We start from the raw sequence: 20,621 nt of genomic DNA, 5'->3' as shown, positions 1-20,621 counted from the left end.
GAGAGTCAGAATCGTTTTAACAAAGAAGCAGCTCAAGCTGTTGGTGGACAAACAAGTGTCAATGGAAGAGCTACTTATGCAGCAGATTGAGAAAACCACGTTGTGCAGTGTTCTTGAATGTTCATCATCTTGGAAGCCTGCACTGGCAGCCATTCCTGAGGGAAATGAGGCATAATGGAATTTGTAGAACGAAGTTAGTTTAGTTTACTGTCCGCTATGCGTCCTTTTGATATTGGGTTTCTAGAACAATTCATAACAATCAAGAGAGACAGAATTTGCCATTATTGAAACAAACTTGTTTTATATGTATATATACATCATTAAAATGCACAAACTATCACTGGATCTCTATATCCATGACATTGCGTTGAATTTTGGTTTTTGGGAGTGTGATGTAAAGAACACCATTGTTAAGTTTGGCCTTGATGTTGTCCTTGTCAACGCCATCAGGAAGTTGGAGGCGGGTGTGGTAGGCAGAGGCGTTCTTTGTGGACCAGCCCTCCTCATGGCTGCTAGTGTCCTCATGGCCGCCTTTGATAATCAAGAAATTGTCTTCAATAGATACCTTGACATGTTCTTTGGAGAGGCCAGGCATGTCGAAACGCATCTTGATTTCGTTTTCGTGTTCTTCGATGTCCCATGGAGCTCGGACCTCTCCCCTGCTCCACATGCCTCCTGGCCTCAACATTGCTGCATCGTCGAACAACCTGTCTACTGTGTCCAGCATTTGCCTCATTGTCCTCATTGGAGATAAAGGGTCGAAGATTCCTGCAAAAGGGTAATTGAATCAAACTTCAGCCAACATTTTTACAAATGGGTATGAGCTTAATTGATGAATTGATCAGTAAAGGACTTACCATACGGTGAAACATCCATGGCCAGCCGCTTGGGGCTGGGGCGCCTCTCCACGGACGTGCCCTGGCTCTGGCCGCTTGGATTGACATGCACCTCCAAAGATGTGTCTTTGCTGTGGTCGCCGCCGGCTCCGGCCTCAGCTCTCACCCTGAAAGGCAGGGATGTGAGTCGGGGCGGTGGGGCTTTCTTGAGGGGTCTAGGCTTGAAGGACAACAGAGGTGAAGCAGAAGAGGAAAGAGTGGACGCCATGGCTGTGTTGGATTTGTAGTTGGTGTTTGGTTTTTGGAAGGTGTCTTACAGAGGGGATGAAGAAGAAGAGATTTATAGAGAAATGAAAAGAGGAGAAGAATGGAGATGGGTCTGGAGATCATACACCTGTCACTTGGAATGCTCCAGATTTCTGCTACAACTTCTCAATGATTCTTGAAGGGTCTAGGGAAATGACAGAAATTTGAAGCTTTTCTGAAATGACATAAAATTCTTCCCAAATTTGTTCTTACCATCAATGGAAAATCTCTAATACTACCCTTCACCAACGACATTTTCCTAAATTTATTCCTAAATTTTCATTTTCGTTTCCAAATTAGTTCGAAAGAACTCGCAATTTTGGAACATTATGCCCGATATGAACCCAGTCTAAGTCTCTCTGAAATGAGAAATCATTCAAACATCGAACACCTATAATGTAAACAATAAATGACATTAGAATGCTTTACATTAACTTCAAAATAAAATTTGAGAAAAATGGTGGAAATCACTTCTAAACTATAAGGGTGGTTACGATCACATAGTTAAACTTTAAGTTTGATTGATCGTCCTCTTAATCTTAAGAAAGTATGGTAATAAGACTCTTCAATAGTGTAAAAACGCACTACCAAAGAAAAGAAACTTCCCTCATCAACTTTAGGGAAGTTTCTATGGGCATGGTAATATCATTACAACTAGCTAACAGCTCGGTACAAACCTAAATCTGATAACAACAAAGATCATACACTAACTAAATAGATTATCCAAGCAAAATTTAACATCTTAATGAGCATACAAAGCAGAAAGTTCTCTCTATGTCCAGCAAGGCCCTTCAGACTGTCCTGGCTTGGTCTCCAATGTCTACTCTGCTGCTTGAACATGTTGGGAACCATCATTCTGGTTCAGCTTTTCCAGTGCCGAAATTCTACTCTCCATAGAATCATGCAGCCCTCCCATCTGAATAACCATTAGGAAACAAAAAGTTGTCATGAACGTGTCCCTGCGCCACTCCATTCCTCCCTCACCAAACAATCAGAAGGGTGATAGAAACATGTTACAGAGATCTTATACATTTTAAACGCTGTTAACAAGAAGTTTCAGACTGGTAATTGGAAGAAATTATAGACCAAATATGGTAATGATTATAAGAAGGTGATCTGGGTTATGTACTTATAATTGCCGATAGAACAAAAATGTGTCACATTCCTTCCACACCCAAACTTGATACTAGGTTTTTCCAAAGATTAACAATTCAGCAATGCAGTATAGTGAAATCTTACCAGTGTCAATCTTGTTGTCAATGAGACACCATAGGAGTTTAAGGCTCCAAAGGCTCATCTCTATTAAGCATGCATACATGTAGCGTTAATATCATTTGCATGTACGATTCTCAATGGAAATAAATGCCATTCTCTAGTGAATCTTTTGAGTCAGCTATATCATATAGTTAGTTCCACTTCATAGAGCTGAATTGACTTGTAAACTTCACTGAATCTTGCATTTCAAAACATCAACGGTAATTCCCAAAATCTGAAGATGAAATGGGCTCTTTCTTTTCCTTTCCTTTAAGTTCAAATTATAAAATTGGTCCTCATGTTAAAACTAAGTTCATATGATTTTGAAAGTTATAATTTCATTATTATGATTTGATACCACTTCATTGATAGTCTCTCATGGTCTGATAAAACTGTCAAATGTGGTTTTATCAAACCATTGGGAGGAATTCTAACTTTTAAATTTTTTTTAACTATAGGGCTAAATTCTAACTTTCTGAGCATAGGGCCAAATTTGTAATTTAACCCAATTTGGTATCGCCTTCCTCCACACATCTCACTCTAGATTTCTACTGCAATTTGGTAATCTCCTTCCTCCACACATCTCCCTCTAGATTTCTACTACCAAGATAATGCCTCTTATCTAATCAGCTCCACGAACTCAACCTTCTTACAGATTCTCTCGTCTTTGAGGTGCCTCACTCAAAAGGCCTTCCTCTTCCTATTAAGAAACTTTACTCCCTCAAGATCTCATAAACTTCAAATTTACTGTAGAATAGATCTGATCTATTCTATATTTTCAATATTCACAAACTTATTAGCAAAAAATAAAGGTTGAATTCTGAGTTTAGTAAGACTTATTAAAAACAAAATTAAAAATTTAAGGACTTACTAGACACGTTATAAAGTTCAGAAATCTATTAGATACAACTTGAAAGTTTAGACCTATTAGATACTTTTTAAAATTCAAATACCTATTAATCAAAAGTTCATAGAAGAGCTCATTTAGGCGTTACGTATAGAGTTCAAGACATTTCTACTACCTAAATGCCTAGAGTTCATTTTTTTAATATCTAGGCATTTAGGCGTTAAATATAGAGTTCAAGACCTTTCTATTGCCTATGTCGTAGCAGTGTGGTTGTTCGACCATAGTAACAATCAATCCCAAAACGTGAGTAGAGTTAAATTACACCAAGTGGAGATAATAGAAACAATCGATCCAACTCACCCAAAAGTGGGGGGAGGTGACAAATCTAAATTGGAGGAGGAGACCATACCCTTCCATCAAAAGTCGGATCTGGAACGGTGGAAGCTGAAACACCACCACTCGAAAGCATTGACAATCTCTCTAGGGCCCTGAAGTTCTAATTTGCTCTACGGAAGAAAGTAGGGGAGACAATGGAGCACTTGGAACAAGGTCTTATATACGTCAAAGCTAGGTTAACCATAGATCTGCCAAAGAGGACTATTGACTATGTACCCACCCACTATTGACTATGGATCTACCCACAATTGCATGACAGAGATCAAAGCAAAATGCTGGAACATACTCAAACACTGAGATACAGGAACGATGAAAACTATCAATTCGGTAGCACTGCCCATATTAGGAATTGCAAAGAGAACCGTGATCATGCTAGGGACTTTTAGTGAACAAACCGACTACTTGATTGTCAAGATGGACGATTTCGACGTTGTGCAAAGGATTCAATTTCTTCTCGAACGTAAAGTCATTCTTATGCCTCAAGAAAAATGCATGGTGATTAAAGAATCCAACCCCACCATTGTTTAGACTAGCATCAAACAACCAGAACCGTGATCATGCTAGGGACTTGTAGTGAACAAACCGACTTCTTGATTGTCAAGATGGACGATTTCGACGTTGTGCAAAGGATTCAATTTCTTCTCAAACATAAAGTCATTCTTATGCCTCAAGAAAAATGCATGGTGATTAAAGGATCCAACCCCACCATTGTTTAGAGTAGCATCAAACAACCAGAAAGGGTGAAGATGACATGGGCGCTACAGCTGAAACGATGTTTCACGCACGACAAGCCCACTTTTATGGTTATTCCAATAGTTGAGGATAAAGGCTCAACTAAACCAGTTTCTACAGAGATACAATGGGTACTAGAAAAGTACAGAGACGTAATGCCAGAAAATACTCCAAAAGCTTTGCTGCTACACAGAGGGATAGATCATGGGATTGAGTTATGGTCGGGTGTCATAGTCGCACTCTTGCGGAAATTGCAATGCGATTGTACAAGTCTGCCAACTAAACTTGGGTCGCCGTTGCCACAAACAACCTATGTTCAAGCCTCCGACATCACTCTTGGAAAACGAGATTAGACAAAGTTTTGGAAAAATGTTTGGATTAGTTGAGACCTGAAGTCAGTTGTTGTTCACATTGCTGGGTTCAAGCAAAGTCTTTTGACAGGGACATCAACCACTTAAGTGGGAGAAGATTCCACAATCATGCTTGTCCAGAGCAAGCAAGTTGCTTGTAGCTGCATGCCCATTCCAAACTATTCCAAACTCTTTTACCTTGCTTTCATGTTATCTACTTGTTTACTTATTAGTATTATTATAATTTATGTGTATGATTCACCACTTTTTACGTCCACACCTACTAAAGGCAATTTACGTCAAAATGTATTAGAGAATGATGCGACTAGTAGTCAATTCTTTCTACTTGAGTTATATGTTATCAATATCGTTTTTAATTACTGGCTAGCTAATAACATTATTTTCTCAAATTTCTTTCTAAACGTTTTCCAAAAGTTTCTCTATCTCATTTTCTAAAACTATTTTCCAAAAGCAAGGTTGGAGGCTTAAGTATAGATCATTTGTGCCACAGTGAAGCAAGTTTTAGTTGACTGACTCACTCGATGACAAGAATAAGTGTCCCACAATCACGTTGCAAGTCCCAAAGGAGTGCGATTGTGGCATTTCTTCCTCTTCTGTAATTCCTTTTCTTATTAAGCTAAGAAAGGAATTTCAGCAACTACCTAGAACAAGTCGCCCAACATCGACGGAAAATTCTGTAGTGACCAGTTTCCATCAATATGATATACTAGCCATGAGTTTAACTATCTATCCACTGAGCAATAACATCTGACCATATGATATGAAGAACCAGACTTTTATGCACCGACAAGGAAACCACTAATTCCATTTTTCTCCTCAAGTTTTCGCACAGAGATGAGTTTTTAAACTAGCGTCGAATACAAATCTAAATCTCCAGCTCGCCTGAATCAAAGCTAGCCCGATAATTCAAAATTTTCACATTGGGAGGGAGAAAAACTAAACTTGGGTCGCCGTTGTAGTAGAAAAGATTGAACTCATCCCAGATAGAAACTAACGCTTAAAACCCAAGAAATATAAGCATGAGCCCAATTTGTAGTAGAAAAGATATTTGAACTTTAATAATAGTTATACACATAACTCAAGAGTTCAATGACATTAAATATTTGTGCAATTATACTGTAGTATCCACTCTTCACATGGAAGTTTGATGGCCCTGCAGGCATTACACTTTTAAGTTCAGAGCAAATCAAAATTACATACAAAAAGTGGAGATGAAAAGCCAGAAACCATTAGGAATTTGACAAACGCCCGTTTATAGACCACAGAGATCGATCGAGTATTACTATCAGATTCACAGTTGTAATGATTCGTTTGAATAAAAAATCAGAATGAGACATCTGATGAATCCATGTCATTAGAACACAAACACCCCTAACAATAACCCCAAAAAAACCGAGAAAATACAACGAGAGTAGAAAACAGTTCGACAAGTCCCTTCGGAGAAATTACAGATAATTGATCATTCAAAACTGGACGATTTTCTGCTTCAACGTCTCAGTATTATCCGATCCTTTCCTCCAGAAGCCCTCATTGCGCCATAAGATTTGAGCACATTCCATATAATCTCTGGAAAATCCACACAAAAGGGAATCCTCCATAAATATCAACCATGAAAATTCAAGTATTACCCTAAACTCAAGAATAGATACTATGGTTTATTACCAAAACAAACTTATTGGACCATAAGAGTTTAAAGAAGCCAAAGAGAAATTAAAAGAGATACTATGGCCCAGGAGAGGATGCATTAGTGGATGATAATTCAGAACAATCTATCAGAACACGGAACGATGTGCTTTCTTATAAAAAACAACCACTAATTGATTAAAACAGTTGAGCATCACAACCATCTTGAGAAAATCACTACCAATAATAGTAACAATTCAAATTGTTTTCCTCTCAACGTGAACAAAGACACACGCAAATGCAGATAGCATACAAAAGAAAGCTTAGGGAAACCGAACTCAAAACTCCAATCTAACAAGAGTACTTACTATCTTCTTGAAGGCAAGGGAGCAGCAGCCATCCTGTCACGGTACATACAAAGTTTAAGACATTAAACTTATGTTCAATCATTCATTCACGACGAAGAGATATTGAGCAAAAGAATATTGACCATAGAGTCCACAAGCTAGATGGTTTAGAATAATACCTGCCCTGATGTTTCCCAGAAAAATTGGCACTAGACCTCCCATCAGTTGAAGGTAAGCTTTGACTGCTCCCACTTGATGTTCTATCAACAGCAGCCCCATTTTCAAACCCCAAAAACACAGATGATTCACCAGGCTTGGCTTCTGAGACGTTCAGTTCACGATTATCCTTTGGTCTTGTATAAAGTTTCATGTTTACTAGACCTCCACCAGCAGCAGAATGAAACCCATTTTTTGGTTGATTCTTCATTTGTGTGCCCTGAGGAGAATCCTTGTGCATATTTGGAGTAAAAACAGAAGTCTTCTCGGCTTTCATGTTTTTTGAATCAGAAGATGGAATCCTCTTTGACCGATTAGTATGAGCCATTGGGGTCATAGCAACAGAAGGCAAATGTGATGAATAATGAGATGAAGCTGCAGCTGCGGCGGCAACCTTAGCAAAAGCTGCAGTAGCTGCTATTGTCTTCTGTGCTCCTTCACGAAGCTGAATATAATCTCCCTCAATCACAAATAACTGATCACAAATAAAGAATAAAGCATTAATTGATTCAAAAAGAAAAAGAAAAATTTAGTAACTTTTACAGTCACACTGCTAGAGATATAAAATCATTTAATATGCATCAAGTTGTGGAGAATCTCACTTCAGGGTGACCAGCTACAAAATCTTCGAGCTTACCATACTTCTTCTCATAATCACGCCAGTGTAAAGGTGCAAGCATCTTGCACAGCCTATTTGGCAGCTGCATTTGAAAGAGCAAATAGCTTCATTTAAGAAAAGGGCAACAAAATATTATTTTCTAAAAGTGTAATCACCACTATGATAAAGTTGTCAAAAATAAAACTCACTGTTGAACTTATTTGAATTCTACCACCAGCTGGAATAGTGCGAACAATGCAAGCCAATAATGCTCTTTCATCCAGAAGGGCAGGTTCTGAGGTCTTCCCTGCCATCATTGGAGCTTTCGGCCCAGAAGAAACAAAAGCTTCAGGTACAACCACCCCAGAGCCAGAAGCATTGATGACCATTTCACTGACATTTACATTGTGAATGGAGGAAGAATCAGAGGATAATGTACTGACAGCAGGACTTAATTTTCCCCCATTTAACCCTTGCTCCTCAGGAACTTGATCACCTGCACCCAAACTATTTTGATCCTGAGGCAAACAAAGTATAGCTGAAGTTAAATCTTGAACCAAAGAAGCAATCACCAAATAATAAAGGGAAGGAACACAGAATGTTCACCTTTTCATTGTTGGGCTGAATAGAAGTGGAACCAATCCTCAGGGCATCATGAAATTGAGTGGTGACATGTTGCAAGCTCGTATCAGGTTGGGGGGCAACTTGGTATCCTCTATCCACTGACTCAAGCTAAAAAATACATATGTATTGTCAGGATTGCAAACAAGACTAAAAAAACCATGTAACTAATTAATTATTTGGAGTTTAAATCATTTAAAAGACCTGTGTTTCTCCAGAAGACAATGAAATCCCTGAATCAGGTTCTCTTCTCTCTCTGCTATGAACATCCAGATAATCTGGTTCAAGAGCTTGCCCATTATCAGTCATCTCATAGGGGTAATTAGCATTTGATGTCATTATGCTTTGGACATTTTGAGATGACTGAAGCTCATTCTGAACAGATACATTGGAACCCTCTGAAACAATCTTCAGAAGATGCATAATATTTAATTTGCTTCCTACAATATTCAAAGAAGAAAAGAAAAAAAAAACAAATATATTAATGTCAGTTACCTGCTCAGTCTGCCATGGTTGGATGGATGATATAGTTGGTAATGAAGAAAAATGCCCCATATGAGATTGGGGAACTTGGGATGGTACAGAATGAGGAACCCCAGGTTGATGCATCAAAAAAGGATGCAAAGCAGCCATCTGCCCAGGTGGAAGGTAGGGTGGCATCCCGAGGAGAGATGATGGAGCCAGTGGAACACCGGATACATGGTCAGTCTGCAACAAAAACAGATCAGCTATATTATTACAGAAGTCAACAATGTTTTTTCATGTGCATGCTGCAACAGCAACAAGGGATGAGGGTTCAAAATTATTTCTCCTTCGTTTATTGTTGATCCATTTTAGAAGTTTTAAGATCAATAGTTGGACAGGAGGACACTTACTCCCACCTGGATGGATGAATTGCCCGTCAAATTAAAAGATGGAACATTTTCTGAATTTCCACTTGACAGCGCCCCATTATTTCCAGTTGAAGCTGCTCCACCTAATTGGTTACTATTGGTTTGTCCATATTGTGGTACATCTTTGGAATTTGTCTGAGATATATTTGATTCATCATTGTAAGTCCCACTTCTTTCCCTTGCATCAGCCAACTCGAGTTGGAGTTGTTGCAATGCATGCACATGAAGCCTTTCCATCTCTGCAAACTAATATTTAAAAAAGAAAATGATAATATTGATGACAACAATAAATTTCAAAGGAAAAATAAATAAAGCAATATTAAAAAAAATACAAATAAGATCTTAGAATAATTAAATAAACGACCTTATGTGCTGCAATGGTTCCTAAAGTAGAATCAAAATATTGTAAAATATGAAATTTGATATTGTAGAGATCATTAATAAATAGCTCAGAATGAGGAAATCTGGAAATACAGTAACAGAAGAATTCATAGATTTGACAACAAATGGTTTTGATGATCCAAGAAAAGGACTATAGTCATAATTGTAAGTCTGTAAGCTATAATAATACTTGATCAAAAGGCCAAAGAAAACCAACCTGACGCTGGCAACCAACCCATAGCTGGTTATACTGCTCCGTTCGTTCACGCAATTCAGCTTGTAAGGAGTGGTTTGTAGTTGATTGCAAAGCATCCATTTCCTGGACACGAGCAATCCAAGAATGGGCTTCCCTCAATTGTTCATCTTTGTACAAAATGGCTTCTTGAGCTATCCTATGCTGAATAATAGGAAACCATAAGATCTTTATGAAGTTGCGTAGTTGTAATATAACCATACATAACCACGTGAATGACAAAATCAGGGAAACTGTTTGCAAGAAATAAAAATCATGTTTCACAGAAATCTAGACAAATACAACAGCCATATGCCTTGACAATAATAATGAAGTAAGGTAATATATGCATTGTGATCACGAGACACTCCTTAGATGATAAATCTAGAGGATCAATTGAGGCAATGGATGTATTGTTATCAAGAGACACTCCTTAGATGATAAATCCACACGTTGAAAGGAGAAAATTTTAGAACAAACATCCTCCCAATAAAAATAAAATTAAATTAAAAAAAGATATTCATGTCAAGGGCGAACTCCAACAAGTAAGAAATACAACTGAGGCTTTAGAAATCACTCGGAACAGCCACTGAAACCATCCTTTGTAAAGGACCAATCAAGTACACTTTTAAATCAACAAATTCTATCTTGCTTGGAGATGAGAGACAGATACTGCCTCATTGCATTAAAGACAATATTTATTGTTAGCATTACCTTGCATTATTACAAGTTCTCTCTAGCACAAGCACATGATTTTATTTGCTTTCTTTAGAAACTTTATAGTATTGAATTAAAAAAATATTCAAGCTTGTTCAACAACTCAGATAATGTTTTCAAGTTTCTGCAGTATCAATACTTGTACTTGAGAACAAAATATAAGAACATAACCAAGAATACCCGAATTAATCCTACATTTGGGGGTGTTTCTTAATCTTCCATCCATCACAAAGAAATGAATAAAAAAAACTCCTAAAGTTTCTTTACCACACAATACCTTAGGAAGTACTTACAAGGAGGTTTAAAGAGAATGGTGGAAAGGAAGAAAGATGATATAGAGAATGAAATTGATTTTCAAATTAACCGGGAAGAACAATTCAATTAAAAAATTTAAAAAAATAAAATAAAAATTTAAAAAAATAAACCCTAACCAGGAAAAGCAACAAACCTGCTCCTGTAACTCGAGATGCTGTCGCTCCTTCTCATGGATGTGTTCTTGAAGTTCATGCATTTGTTTCATTTGCTGAGCTCTTTCAGCCTCAGAATGATCACGTTCTCTCCTACAAAGGATATGTTTCTAATTTTCTTAACTTTATAACTCATTATGGCAGCATTATAGAACACGAGGCCTTAATAGAAAAAACGCTGTTTATAGCAGAGCCAACAAAAATGCAGATTGTGAATATTTGTACAGCAATAAAATTACAGTATTTAAGTATGTATAAGAGCAAGCAAAAAGTAAAATCAATGACTCATTTAAGGAAGAAAGATTTGTACACAAAATGTAACCTGTAAGTTGCTATTTCTTTATCTTGTTCCCGCAGAAGATCATCTTTGGCCCAAGCCTGTCAAGAAATTATAAACTAGGAGGGTTATTAAAAAAATATTGGTTTTAAACATTCTTACGCTAACAAACCAAACATGAGGGAAAAAAAAAAACCAAACCGCTTCATTGTCTAATTTAATTGATTGCAATTCTCTATCTTTATCTTCTATTTTCCTTTCCAATTCGTGAATAGCTTGATCTCTTTCACAAAGTTGTTCCTGTACGATCACAAGTATCTCATTCTAGTATCAAAGTAGTCCAGGTCTAATAACAGTATCAGTAATCAATTAAAAAAAAAAACTTCATTTATTAAATTCCACTTTTTTTACGAAATGATATAAGTATGAAATTAAACGTATTAATTTCCACTTTTTTTTACGAAATGATATAAGTATGAAATTAAACATATTAAATTCCACTTATAAGTACTATGCACAAATCTTTAGTGGAATGATTTTATATATAATTTCACGAAGCTCATTTGCAAAATCAATAGCTTCTGACTATCAAAACCAATTAACAATGCAACTGTGGCAAATGTATTTCTGAACCATAAATGATATAGAAGATTAAAATGCAGCTAAAAACAATTACAACACGAGCTTCGCCAGACAACTTGTCCAAGCATCTATTCGTAGAAAGTAAAAACCTGCATCTTGATGGCAGCATTATTGCGTTCTTTCATTTGAGCATCAAAACTCTTCTGCATTTCCAATATTTCTGATCTTGCAATAACTTGAGCTCTAAGTTCAATTTCCATCTGTTGAAGATCCTCTCTTTGTCTAGCGACATCATTGAGCCGCCGCTGCAAAATATCATTATCTGGATTCCCATTTATTGAAAGTGAACAGAAGTCAACATCAAGGGGTTCCCTTCCCTGCTGCACCTTGACATAGTTCAAATCATAAGATAATTCATGAGGTTCATATAATGATTCATGAGGTTCATATAATGATTCACGAGGTTCCATAAGATAATTCCAATACCAGAACTTTCTTACCTCATATATAGTCCTTTCATCTGATTGCAACTTTGATCGTTCCAGCTCCTGCACATCAAATAAGCTTCGATAAAACTAATAACGGTTACAACTCATACATGATGCTCTATACAATTTAACGGAAGTTTCATAATTGGGGCAGGACATAAGCTAACTTCAGTATGCTCAGGGTGGGGGGTAATAATGAACGCAATGTTCAATCGAAATCAAACATAGTAGAATACTCTTTTTGGCCCGCTTTAAGGTCCTTCAAACAAGAATTTTTTAAAGTTCCCGATGATTTCATATTAACAGATTGAAAGGATTCTTGTATTCTCCACTCTTACATTTGGATTAAGGTTTATTTCCTTAAAACTCAAAATTGAAAACAAAACATGTATTAAGCATGACTTCAAGCTGTCCTCCCATTTACCACGAAAAACCAGGGTTCTACTTCCAGACCTGAGAATAAGATAAACTCGTACACAAAACAACAACTACAATGATATGAGAGGCAACAAAAAAAAAAAATCAGTACAAGTATTTAACAGGACAAGTAAAGCGATAAGACATTAAGATAAACAAGAGGTGCGTTCCTGTCCTTTACAATTCGTCAAGTGAAATATAAGCCCAAGGCAAGAGATCGAAAAAGAAACGGTAGCCGATTAGTGCAGAAACAAAAAGAAGCGGCAATGCGAGAAACCCTTAAATATAAGGAAAGCCCTACCTCATCGGCGGCATCTCGAGCGGAGTGATTGTCAGCAACGGCACGCCATTCCTGGCGGGAGAGCTGGGGAGAATGCATGGAGAGAGAAGCACCACGCGCTGCAGCCGTGGCTTCCATGAAAAGATAAAAGAGCGTCAATGCTCCAAATCGGTCTGTGTCGGCCTCTGGGAATGTCCAGAAACCCTAGCTCCGGAGGGGCTGGAAGGGCACCCAGGAACTGGGGGAGATGAACAACGGGGCGCAGAGAAGAGATTGGGAATCAGGCAGTGAGGGATTTGGAAGGGCGAAGAGGCAGTGAGTAGGAGAATGAACGCGATGATAGGGAGGAGAAAGGGGGAAGAAGGAAGACGGTCGACGACAGGAGGGGGTCAATTTATTTAGGGAAAAGGGGTCTTTTCGCAAATTTCAATACTTTTGTGGGTCAAACTGTGATTTTAGAAAAATACAGATACAATACTAATGCTTCTTCCTTATGGATTACACCCAATAGTCTTCGTCTTTAATCAAAAATATCTATACCCTCTTTTCCTTTTCAATTTATTTCGAAAATAATCAATATTTTTAATTAAAAAAATAAATAATTAATAATCAACTCAAATATAGTTCAATCAATCTATTTAAACTAATTTGCATTTTGTTTCGACAAACAATTGGTAATTTTTGGCACATCATTTAATAAAACTAATGATGCTAGACATACCACCATTAAGGAAAGGTGGTAAATTCGGCAATTGGGAACCATTGACTAGTAACCACTATGGTAATTGACAGTGGGCAACGGTCGATGGTCATTAATCTTCATCACTGGTCACCCATCCCTCGTCCCAATCGTTGGTTGCTAGCCTTTGGTCTCGATCGAGAGTCACTGATCCTTAGTAAGGGTCAAAAGCGATTGGACTTGAGACCATAGATCATGACCAAAAATTGATTTCAGCAATTGGTAGTTAGTAACCAAGTATCGGGATTAGTGTTTGAGACTAAGAATCGATGATCGTGAGCAATGACTTCTTAAATTTGAAGTTGTTTGTTCATATCGATGACGGGCTATTGATGATCAATCGATAGTGTGCAATTTTAAAAATCGAGAAACGGGTAGCAGATTAAAAAGAGGAAAAAAATAAACGAAAACTCTAACCCTAAGGGCTCGACTATAGATAGTCGAGTCCACAATTGGAGTGTCCCCCTCTCTGACGCACGCATATCAAAGACATCGTCGCCACTCAGCTGCACCACTGTCGTCGCCCATTGTTGTCTCCATCATTATTTCTCTCTTTTGCTTCTTTCTCGTCACCTTCCACACTCATTTGTTCCTCACCGCTTGTCATTGTCGTTCACGACCAACGTCGTCCAAGGAGGGACTCGAACACTTGAAGCCACGAGTCCCACTGCCTCCCTCGCGCACCAGCCGTTGCAACTATTGCCCCCACATTCACCACCACAACTACCTGTCCATGAGACGATCGTTGTCGCTATTATCAAGTACCACGTACCGTATCATTCAAAAAGGGAAAAACCCTTGGAAATCTAGGTTGGAAGTCGACATAATGACCCATAAGTTAAGCACTTTTGAGATAGTCGGAACTAGACTCAAGCTTACTTGAGGAGTGATCGTTGAAAACGATTTTTGGTGAGTACATTACATGTTAGTTTTCTTGTTGCTTTATTTGGTTAAATTATATGTCTTTGAAATTTCTTTAGAAAGGATACACAGTGTCACGGTTATGTTTGTCCAAGGCATGTTGCCTATGCCCGCATGTTGGATGTCCCGGTCATATTTGTTCATGGTCGCATGCTTGATCCAAACCCCTTTTACATGTTTTCATCTCAGATAGACCTTTACTATTTAATGTTGTGTCAATACGGAGATGTATGACCGGTCACCAAAATCATGTTTACACCCACCACAGCTAAAATACCCCAAAATGTACTATAGGGAATATGACTAGTTGTCACTTTTTTCTACTCGGATTATATTTTATCAAACTCGTTGTTGTTGCCTAATCGCTTTTAACTTATACCATTGTTTATTCAAATTGTTTTCGACGTATTTCCTCGCTCACGTTTTCTAAAACATTTCTTGTCGACGTTGTCCACGAAATTCAAATTTCTCATGGCTGACTTGTTCGCTGAGTTAGAACAAATGCGCACAATCTTGTCCTACTACGGCAAGAGTGAGATTGTGAACTCTAACCGAATCGAACCACATTGGGTATAAAATCAACATTTAAAGTGTTTAATAACCGAACGAAACCATATTAGTTCAAAGTGCTTAATAATCATTCTTTATTATACTTAGTTCACAAATTTGAACTCTAATCGAACTACTTTTAGTATAAAATCAACATTTAAATTTGGTTCGGTTCGATTTTTTAGCTTGGTTGTGCGTCTCTAACATGTATCAATAGGAGGTTTAGATCTATGAGTATCGATAGTCAAATTAACACATATCATCGATGGCCTCTTCAAGTAATGATAATCTTAAATCATTAGAATCGTATGCTTGATGGCATGATGTTCAACACTCGTGGGACATAAATGATACACGAGATTCAAAAGATAAACTATCCATTCAATTGAGATGGGTACATATGATCGAGTACAAGAACCTCGTAAACACTACATGTAAATTGTTGTTCTCGTTCTTGTTGAACTCTAGTCTCTACCATTGGCTCGCTCTAGTTCTCTTTATAGCTTTAGTTACTTTTTGTTCTAGCTCTAGTTATCACGCTCTTGCAACAGTATAGCTCTCGCTCTATATCTCATAATTTGACTCTCACTCTCACCAATAAGCTATTAATGCTCTCACGCTTGCTTTCTCTTATAAGTGACCCTCACTAGGGGTGTTCATATGACCCCACTAATTCGGACTACCTAACTCAAATCATAAATGTCGTGTTGGGTTGGATTCGATTTGTTTTCTCCCGTTTGGGTTGGGATAAGGAAATCTGGTCAGTTAAATCTAAGAACCCTTGTAAGGACTTTGGACATGCAAACCCCTAATTCAAAAATATTAAAACCCCGAAATCAATTTAATTTCACCCCAAGGAAAAATAAGACTCTCATTACTTTATTGATTTAATATCTCAAGATAAGAACACTTGTTTGAGATTTGAATCACTCAACCAATAAGATTGATCATGTTAAAATATCATCATTAACGCAATAGGGTTAAGCCCAACAATTTTGTGAGTCTTTATATTTATGTTAAGAAAATGATTTAGGGATTTATGAATAAATTTAGGAAAATGATTTGGGGATTTTATGAATAAATTTAGAAGAATGATTTAAGTATTTAGGAAAAAGGTTCACAAATTTTAGGAATAAATTGTGTAGCCTACTGTATATACCCCTCCATCCTACCTAGGTTATCCTCCCAATCCCAAGAAATTTTGGGAATAAATGTTTTCGTTGTAATCTCTTCTCGATTGGTCTTTATAAAGAGTGTGAGTGTTTCCCACAAATACTTGTATTTAACAAGTATCAAAGCGAGGTTAGTGTAGGTTGTAGATCTCTTGGAATTCTTAGTATGGTTTATGGTTGCAGCTATGTCAGATCTTTCACATCAGAGACGATTTCTTAGGATTATTAGTGAATGAGTTTCTTTGTGTCGTGAGTAGTTTGTGACTTTGCAAGTCTTGTGTCGAGAGACTTGTTTGGTATTACTGAGGTATAGCCAACACGATGGGTGATTTTCAAATTGTTGGAGGAATTAAGATACTCAACAACAACAACTACAACACGTGAGCAACATGCATGATATCCTATTTACAAGAACAGGACCTTTGGTAACATGCATGATATCTTATTTACAAGAACAGAACCTTTGGTAACATGCATGATATCCTATTTACAAGAACAGGACCTTTGGTAGATCGTTCGTGGGAGTGAAACTACTTACAAGAACAGGACCTTTGGTAGATCGTTCGTGGGAGTGAAACTACGCTGACAAGGGAGGATTCTATCAAAATTAGTGCAACCTATTTTAGATGGAATTCATCCTCATTAGTAGGAATAGTTTATTTCAGCCGAGCTTTTGTAGAAATGGTTATTTCAGTAGAGTTTTTGGAGGAGCTATTTATAGGATTTATTTTTGTTTAGATAGGAGCCACATTAAACCATTTATTTTATTTCAATTGTTCCTATATCACCCTCTTTGAGTAATAATAATTCCATATTTACTCACACCTTCGAGCATGAGATATTGTGATAGTTGGTATCAGAGCCAAATTTTGTGTGTCTAGTCAGGCAAGACAGTCAAGAGAAGTGAACCCGAGAGTTGATTGAAGACCTTGTAAGTGTGTCAAGAGTGCCGAAATAAGCAGGACAGTTGCTGGTCAGAATTATAATTAGTTGGGGGTTGAAGCCAAGACTACCCGAGATTCATTAGTGTCGTGTGTCGACATCTCAATTTGGGGAGATCTACCCGTCAAGCAAAACTAAGCTCATCTAACAAGAGCTTGCAGTTCTGAAGTAAGACAAGACAGATGAAACAGAAAGCGCCATGACGGTGCCTTCCAAAGAACCATTCACATTAGAGGAATAGTGTCAGTGATTACAAGCAGAGAAGCCGAGAGTCGAGAAAAGACAAGTGTCGGCCAAGTGCAAAAGTTGTATACAATGTAAGTCCTTATGGGGGGGGGGGGGGGCGACCTTACTGCAAAGAGGCAGTCGAGTTCGAATGGGGAAGAGCAACACCAATAAGTCTCTCACCCCGTAAAGGTGCTCAGACATACGAGCACACATGTATTCCTTGAGTCACCACCTTGTGCCTAAGGTGGATGACTCCACAACAGATGTCAAGACCAATATCCGCTCGAGAAGTGAGCATCAAGCTAGAAGTTCAAGTACAACAATAGCCACATGAAGGTGGCAAAGTACAAAGAGTTGGCCGAAAGACAGCGCCAACAACTAAAGAGACTGTCAAAAAGTTTTTTGACTTTGCTCAATAGAAGACGTGGTCGCGACCAAAGAGTGTCGCGGCTGGGCTTGCGAGCCCCACCCCGAGGGGTGCTCCAATTTATGTGATCCAAAGATGATACACACACTGGGGCCAAGTTGGCCTCAACAGGGCAAGGTGCCCTTCTTTAAGTCCATAGTCGTCTGGGGAGTGTCTGGAAAGAGAGTCAGCCTCACCCACAACTATAGTAAACGCTGAAGAGTCACGTCTACGTTGCGAGTCTAAGTGGCCGAGTCCAAGATGGGCGAACAATAGAAATAGGTCCGAAGGGGGATAGCCGTGGATAAAGGAACAAGCCAAAGTGAGGCAAGTTCACCCAACAACTGACCAAGTCAAGAGTCAGAACGTGGTGCCACCTGACAAAAAGAGAAGTCAGAAGTGTCCACTCGAACTTGTCCCAAGTTGGCACAAGACTTCAGCAAGAAGAGCATTATGACAAAAGATAGTCAGGTGCTCAACAATAGTATACTTTTCTAAAGCACAACCAAATCAAGCGAGTCGAGTCGCCAATAGTCAGGGAGTTTGGATCGTCATCGGGATGATGCCGAGATTGAGTTGGGGAGAATTTCACAATAGGTGGGGCGAATGCGCCCAAGAAAATCATTGAGGATGATGACTAAATTAAGTGGGGGAGAATGTCACAATCTGCAATATGATTGTGACCCGAGTAAGTCATCGAGGACGATGACTAAGTTAAGTGGGGGAGAATGTCACAACCATACTATGAAGAGAGTAGGTTGTGACCCTCACGCCATGACAAGCAAGGGGGCGTCCCCCAAGAGACGCCCATCCGGCCATATGCGGGCCAACATAGAAGAATGTCATGATGCGATCGAGGAGGACGATGCATCATCCAACACACCACCACGCAAAGTGGGATTGAAGACATGTTGAGACATGAGCAAGATAGAGACATCAGCATAGACATGAAGAGGACAAGATAGGCTTGTTGAAGGGTCGGGTAGGGCTCAGGCCTTAACCTCAAAAGTCGGGGTTTTGGAAGGAATTTGGGCATGCGGTTTGGGAGTTAAGTCTGTCCATATGAAATATGAATGCTCGCCAAGTTTAGTGTCAATCGGACATTGGGCAGACAATGCACGACACCGTATGACACCTCACCAAAATCATGTCTACACCTGGTAGAATAAAAATGGCTCAAAATGTACTATAGGGGTACCATGGTGTTAGCTCTCCACCACCCCTAGGCTCTGTGGCCTAAGTGAGCTACCCTGTGGCACATACGTGTGTCACAGTGTGGGCGAGCGTGCCGAGACGAGTGTCTCGGGCGACTTCCTTTGAAATGAATTTTTGAAGGACAGTATCGGACGGTACGGGTGTGCCGGTATTGCGCTCTAGCCCGCGTGTTAGAGGTTGCTACATACACCCGCTATCCGATACGATATCCGTAAATGACTCGGCATGGGCACGGGAGGGCCTATGCCTCGATAGAACCCGGATGGATGGATGTTTGGGAAGTTCCGATGAGATGAACGACACGCGGGCCCATTCTCGGTGGCATGATCTAATGAGTTATGATGGCCGACGACATCCCAAGACTCGGGATGGCGTCAAGACATATGGACCCTGTCGATGAGGATCGAGATGGCAAGATGAGATGCGACATTGTATTGAGAGACCTTGGCCCGAGCAAAGGCAAGGTCGAGCCGAATGAGTTGGCCTAGCGTAAAAGGCAAGTCGAATGTGTCGCATACGATCGAACATGCACGCACAGGCGGCGTGTGTGGTTGAACAAGCTTGGATTCCGCACAAGCGATATTCGATTGGCGAAGACAAACCTCGCCTAAGGTCCGACGAAGCCACAAAGCCGAGGCGAAAAATATATATGGGGCTTAATTCTCCTTAAGGCTAGTCGTGAGCGTGTATTGCAACGCCGCACGGTCAAGAATGTAAGACCATGACAGTTGGTATCAGAGCATCATCAAAGTCAGAAGATGCTTAATTCCCCTTTGTTTCCTTAATACAAGGGTGGGCAAATCAGCCTACAGTAATTGAACTAGAGAATCTTCTTTCCAATCAAGAAGCCTTGATTAAGCAAATGACCAGCAACAACGAGTTTTCCCCAAAGTCAGAAGATGCATTGCATGTCAAAGATCAAAGGAGACAAAATTATCATTCAAAGCCTTCATCAACCAATGGGAAACAATTCAGAAGTGAGGAGTCGTTAAAGAAGCCATTTAAAGCTTGTTACAAGTGTGGAAAACTGGGTCATTTTAAACAAGATTGTCGGGTGAAAGTGGTGTGTCATCGTTGCGGAAAGTCAGACCATATTAAGCCAAATTGCTGAGTTAAAATGCAGGAATCAGAAGCAAATGTCGTACATGAAAGTAAAAGTTCTTCAGATCCAATTTGGGAACATTGCTTAACTACTGAGATTCTTGACCAGCCAACAAATGTGACCTCAGCTGTACATCAAGATGGTGCTTCTGCAAGTGCTCATGCCTTTATAGACTACAATGAAGAATGGATCGTTGATTCTGGTTGTTCTCATCATGCAACTGGAAACGAAACTCTTCTATCAGACGTCCGTCCACATTTTCAAAAGAAGGTCATTATGACAGCTGATAATTCAATGCATCCTGTGACGAAAGAAGGAGATTTGAATGATGGGAGTGTTCTACTCAAGGACGTTTATCATGTTCCGGGTTTGAAAAAAAACCTTGCTTCTGTATCACAAATAACAGATTCAAGAAGGTATGTTCTTTTTGGTCCTAAAGATGTCCAAATATTATCTAATGTGAAAC

The 20,621-nt window shown here is 39.0% G+C and overlaps 2 protein-coding genes across 6 annotated transcripts; both read right to left on the bottom strand.

Annotated features, from left to right (window-relative positions):
• Positions 1–253: 253 nt before the first annotated feature.
• Positions 254–1,362, bottom strand: HSP21 (heat shock protein 21). Its single transcript, XM_023695845.2, has 2 exons — positions 858–1,362; positions 254–768 (listed from the first exon to the last, which is right to left on the bottom strand). The coding sequence occupies exons 1-2, from the start codon at positions 1,102–1,104 to the stop codon at positions 338–340; spliced, it is 678 nt and encodes a 225-aa protein (XP_023551613.2). The 5' UTR covers positions 1,105–1,362; the 3' UTR covers positions 254–337.
• A 4,670-nt stretch (positions 1,363–6,032) lies between these two features.
• Positions 6,033–13,283, bottom strand: LOC111808561 (uncharacterized). Of its 5 annotated transcripts, none has more exons than XM_023694637.2 (16): positions 12,903–13,281; positions 12,197–12,244; positions 11,846–12,082; positions 11,316–11,414; positions 11,160–11,215; positions 10,819–10,930; positions 9,639–9,818; positions 9,023–9,286; positions 8,643–8,855; positions 8,352–8,555; positions 8,133–8,258; positions 7,736–8,044; positions 7,531–7,629; positions 6,892–7,403; positions 6,734–6,766; positions 6,033–6,308 (listed from the first exon to the last, which is right to left on the bottom strand). In XM_023694637.2, coding segments are annotated over exons 1-16 (2,610 nt in total). In that variant the 5' UTR covers positions 13,020–13,281; the 3' UTR covers positions 6,033–6,307. The 5 variants fall into 5 exon arrangements, with proteins under 5 accessions (XP_023550405.2, XP_023550407.2, XP_023550406.2 ...); XM_023694639.2 differs by having other exon boundaries at positions 9,029–9,286; XM_023694638.2 differs by having other exon boundaries at positions 11,846–12,076.
• Between the last annotated feature and the right edge of the window lie 7,338 nt (positions 13,284–20,621).

This window comes from Cucurbita pepo, chromosome 13, assembly GCF_057944985.1.
Source record: "Cucurbita pepo subsp. pepo isolate OVF chromosome 13, ASM5794498v1, whole genome shotgun sequence".
NCBI lineage: Eukaryota > Viridiplantae > Streptophyta > Magnoliopsida > Cucurbitales > Cucurbitaceae > Cucurbita > Cucurbita pepo.
This window is presented reverse-complemented; position numbering and strand designations above follow the sequence as displayed.

Bases quoted from the DNA above. Each gene is read 5' to 3' on its own strand.
- HSP21 (XM_023695845.2), bottom strand. From the start codon at position 1,104: ATGGCGTCCACTCTTTCCTCTTCTGCTTCACCTCTGTTGTCCTTCAAG. The intron at 769-857 runs GTAAGTCCTTTA...ACCCTTTTGCAG, and splicing joins CATGGATGTTTCACCGTATG to GAATCTTCGACCCTTTATCT.
- LOC111808561 (XM_087117000.1), bottom strand. From the start codon at position 13,019: ATGGAAGCCACGGCTGCAGCGCGTGGTGCTTCTCTCTCCATGCATTCT. The intron at 8,259-8,351 runs GTCTTTTAAATG...TGTATTTTTTAG, and splicing joins TGTCTTCTGGAGAAACACAG to CTTGAGTCAGTGGATAGAGG. The intron at 7,630-7,735 runs GTGAGTTTTATT...TTTCAAATGCAG, and splicing joins GAATTCAAATAAGTTCAACA to CTGCCAAATAGGCTGTGCAA.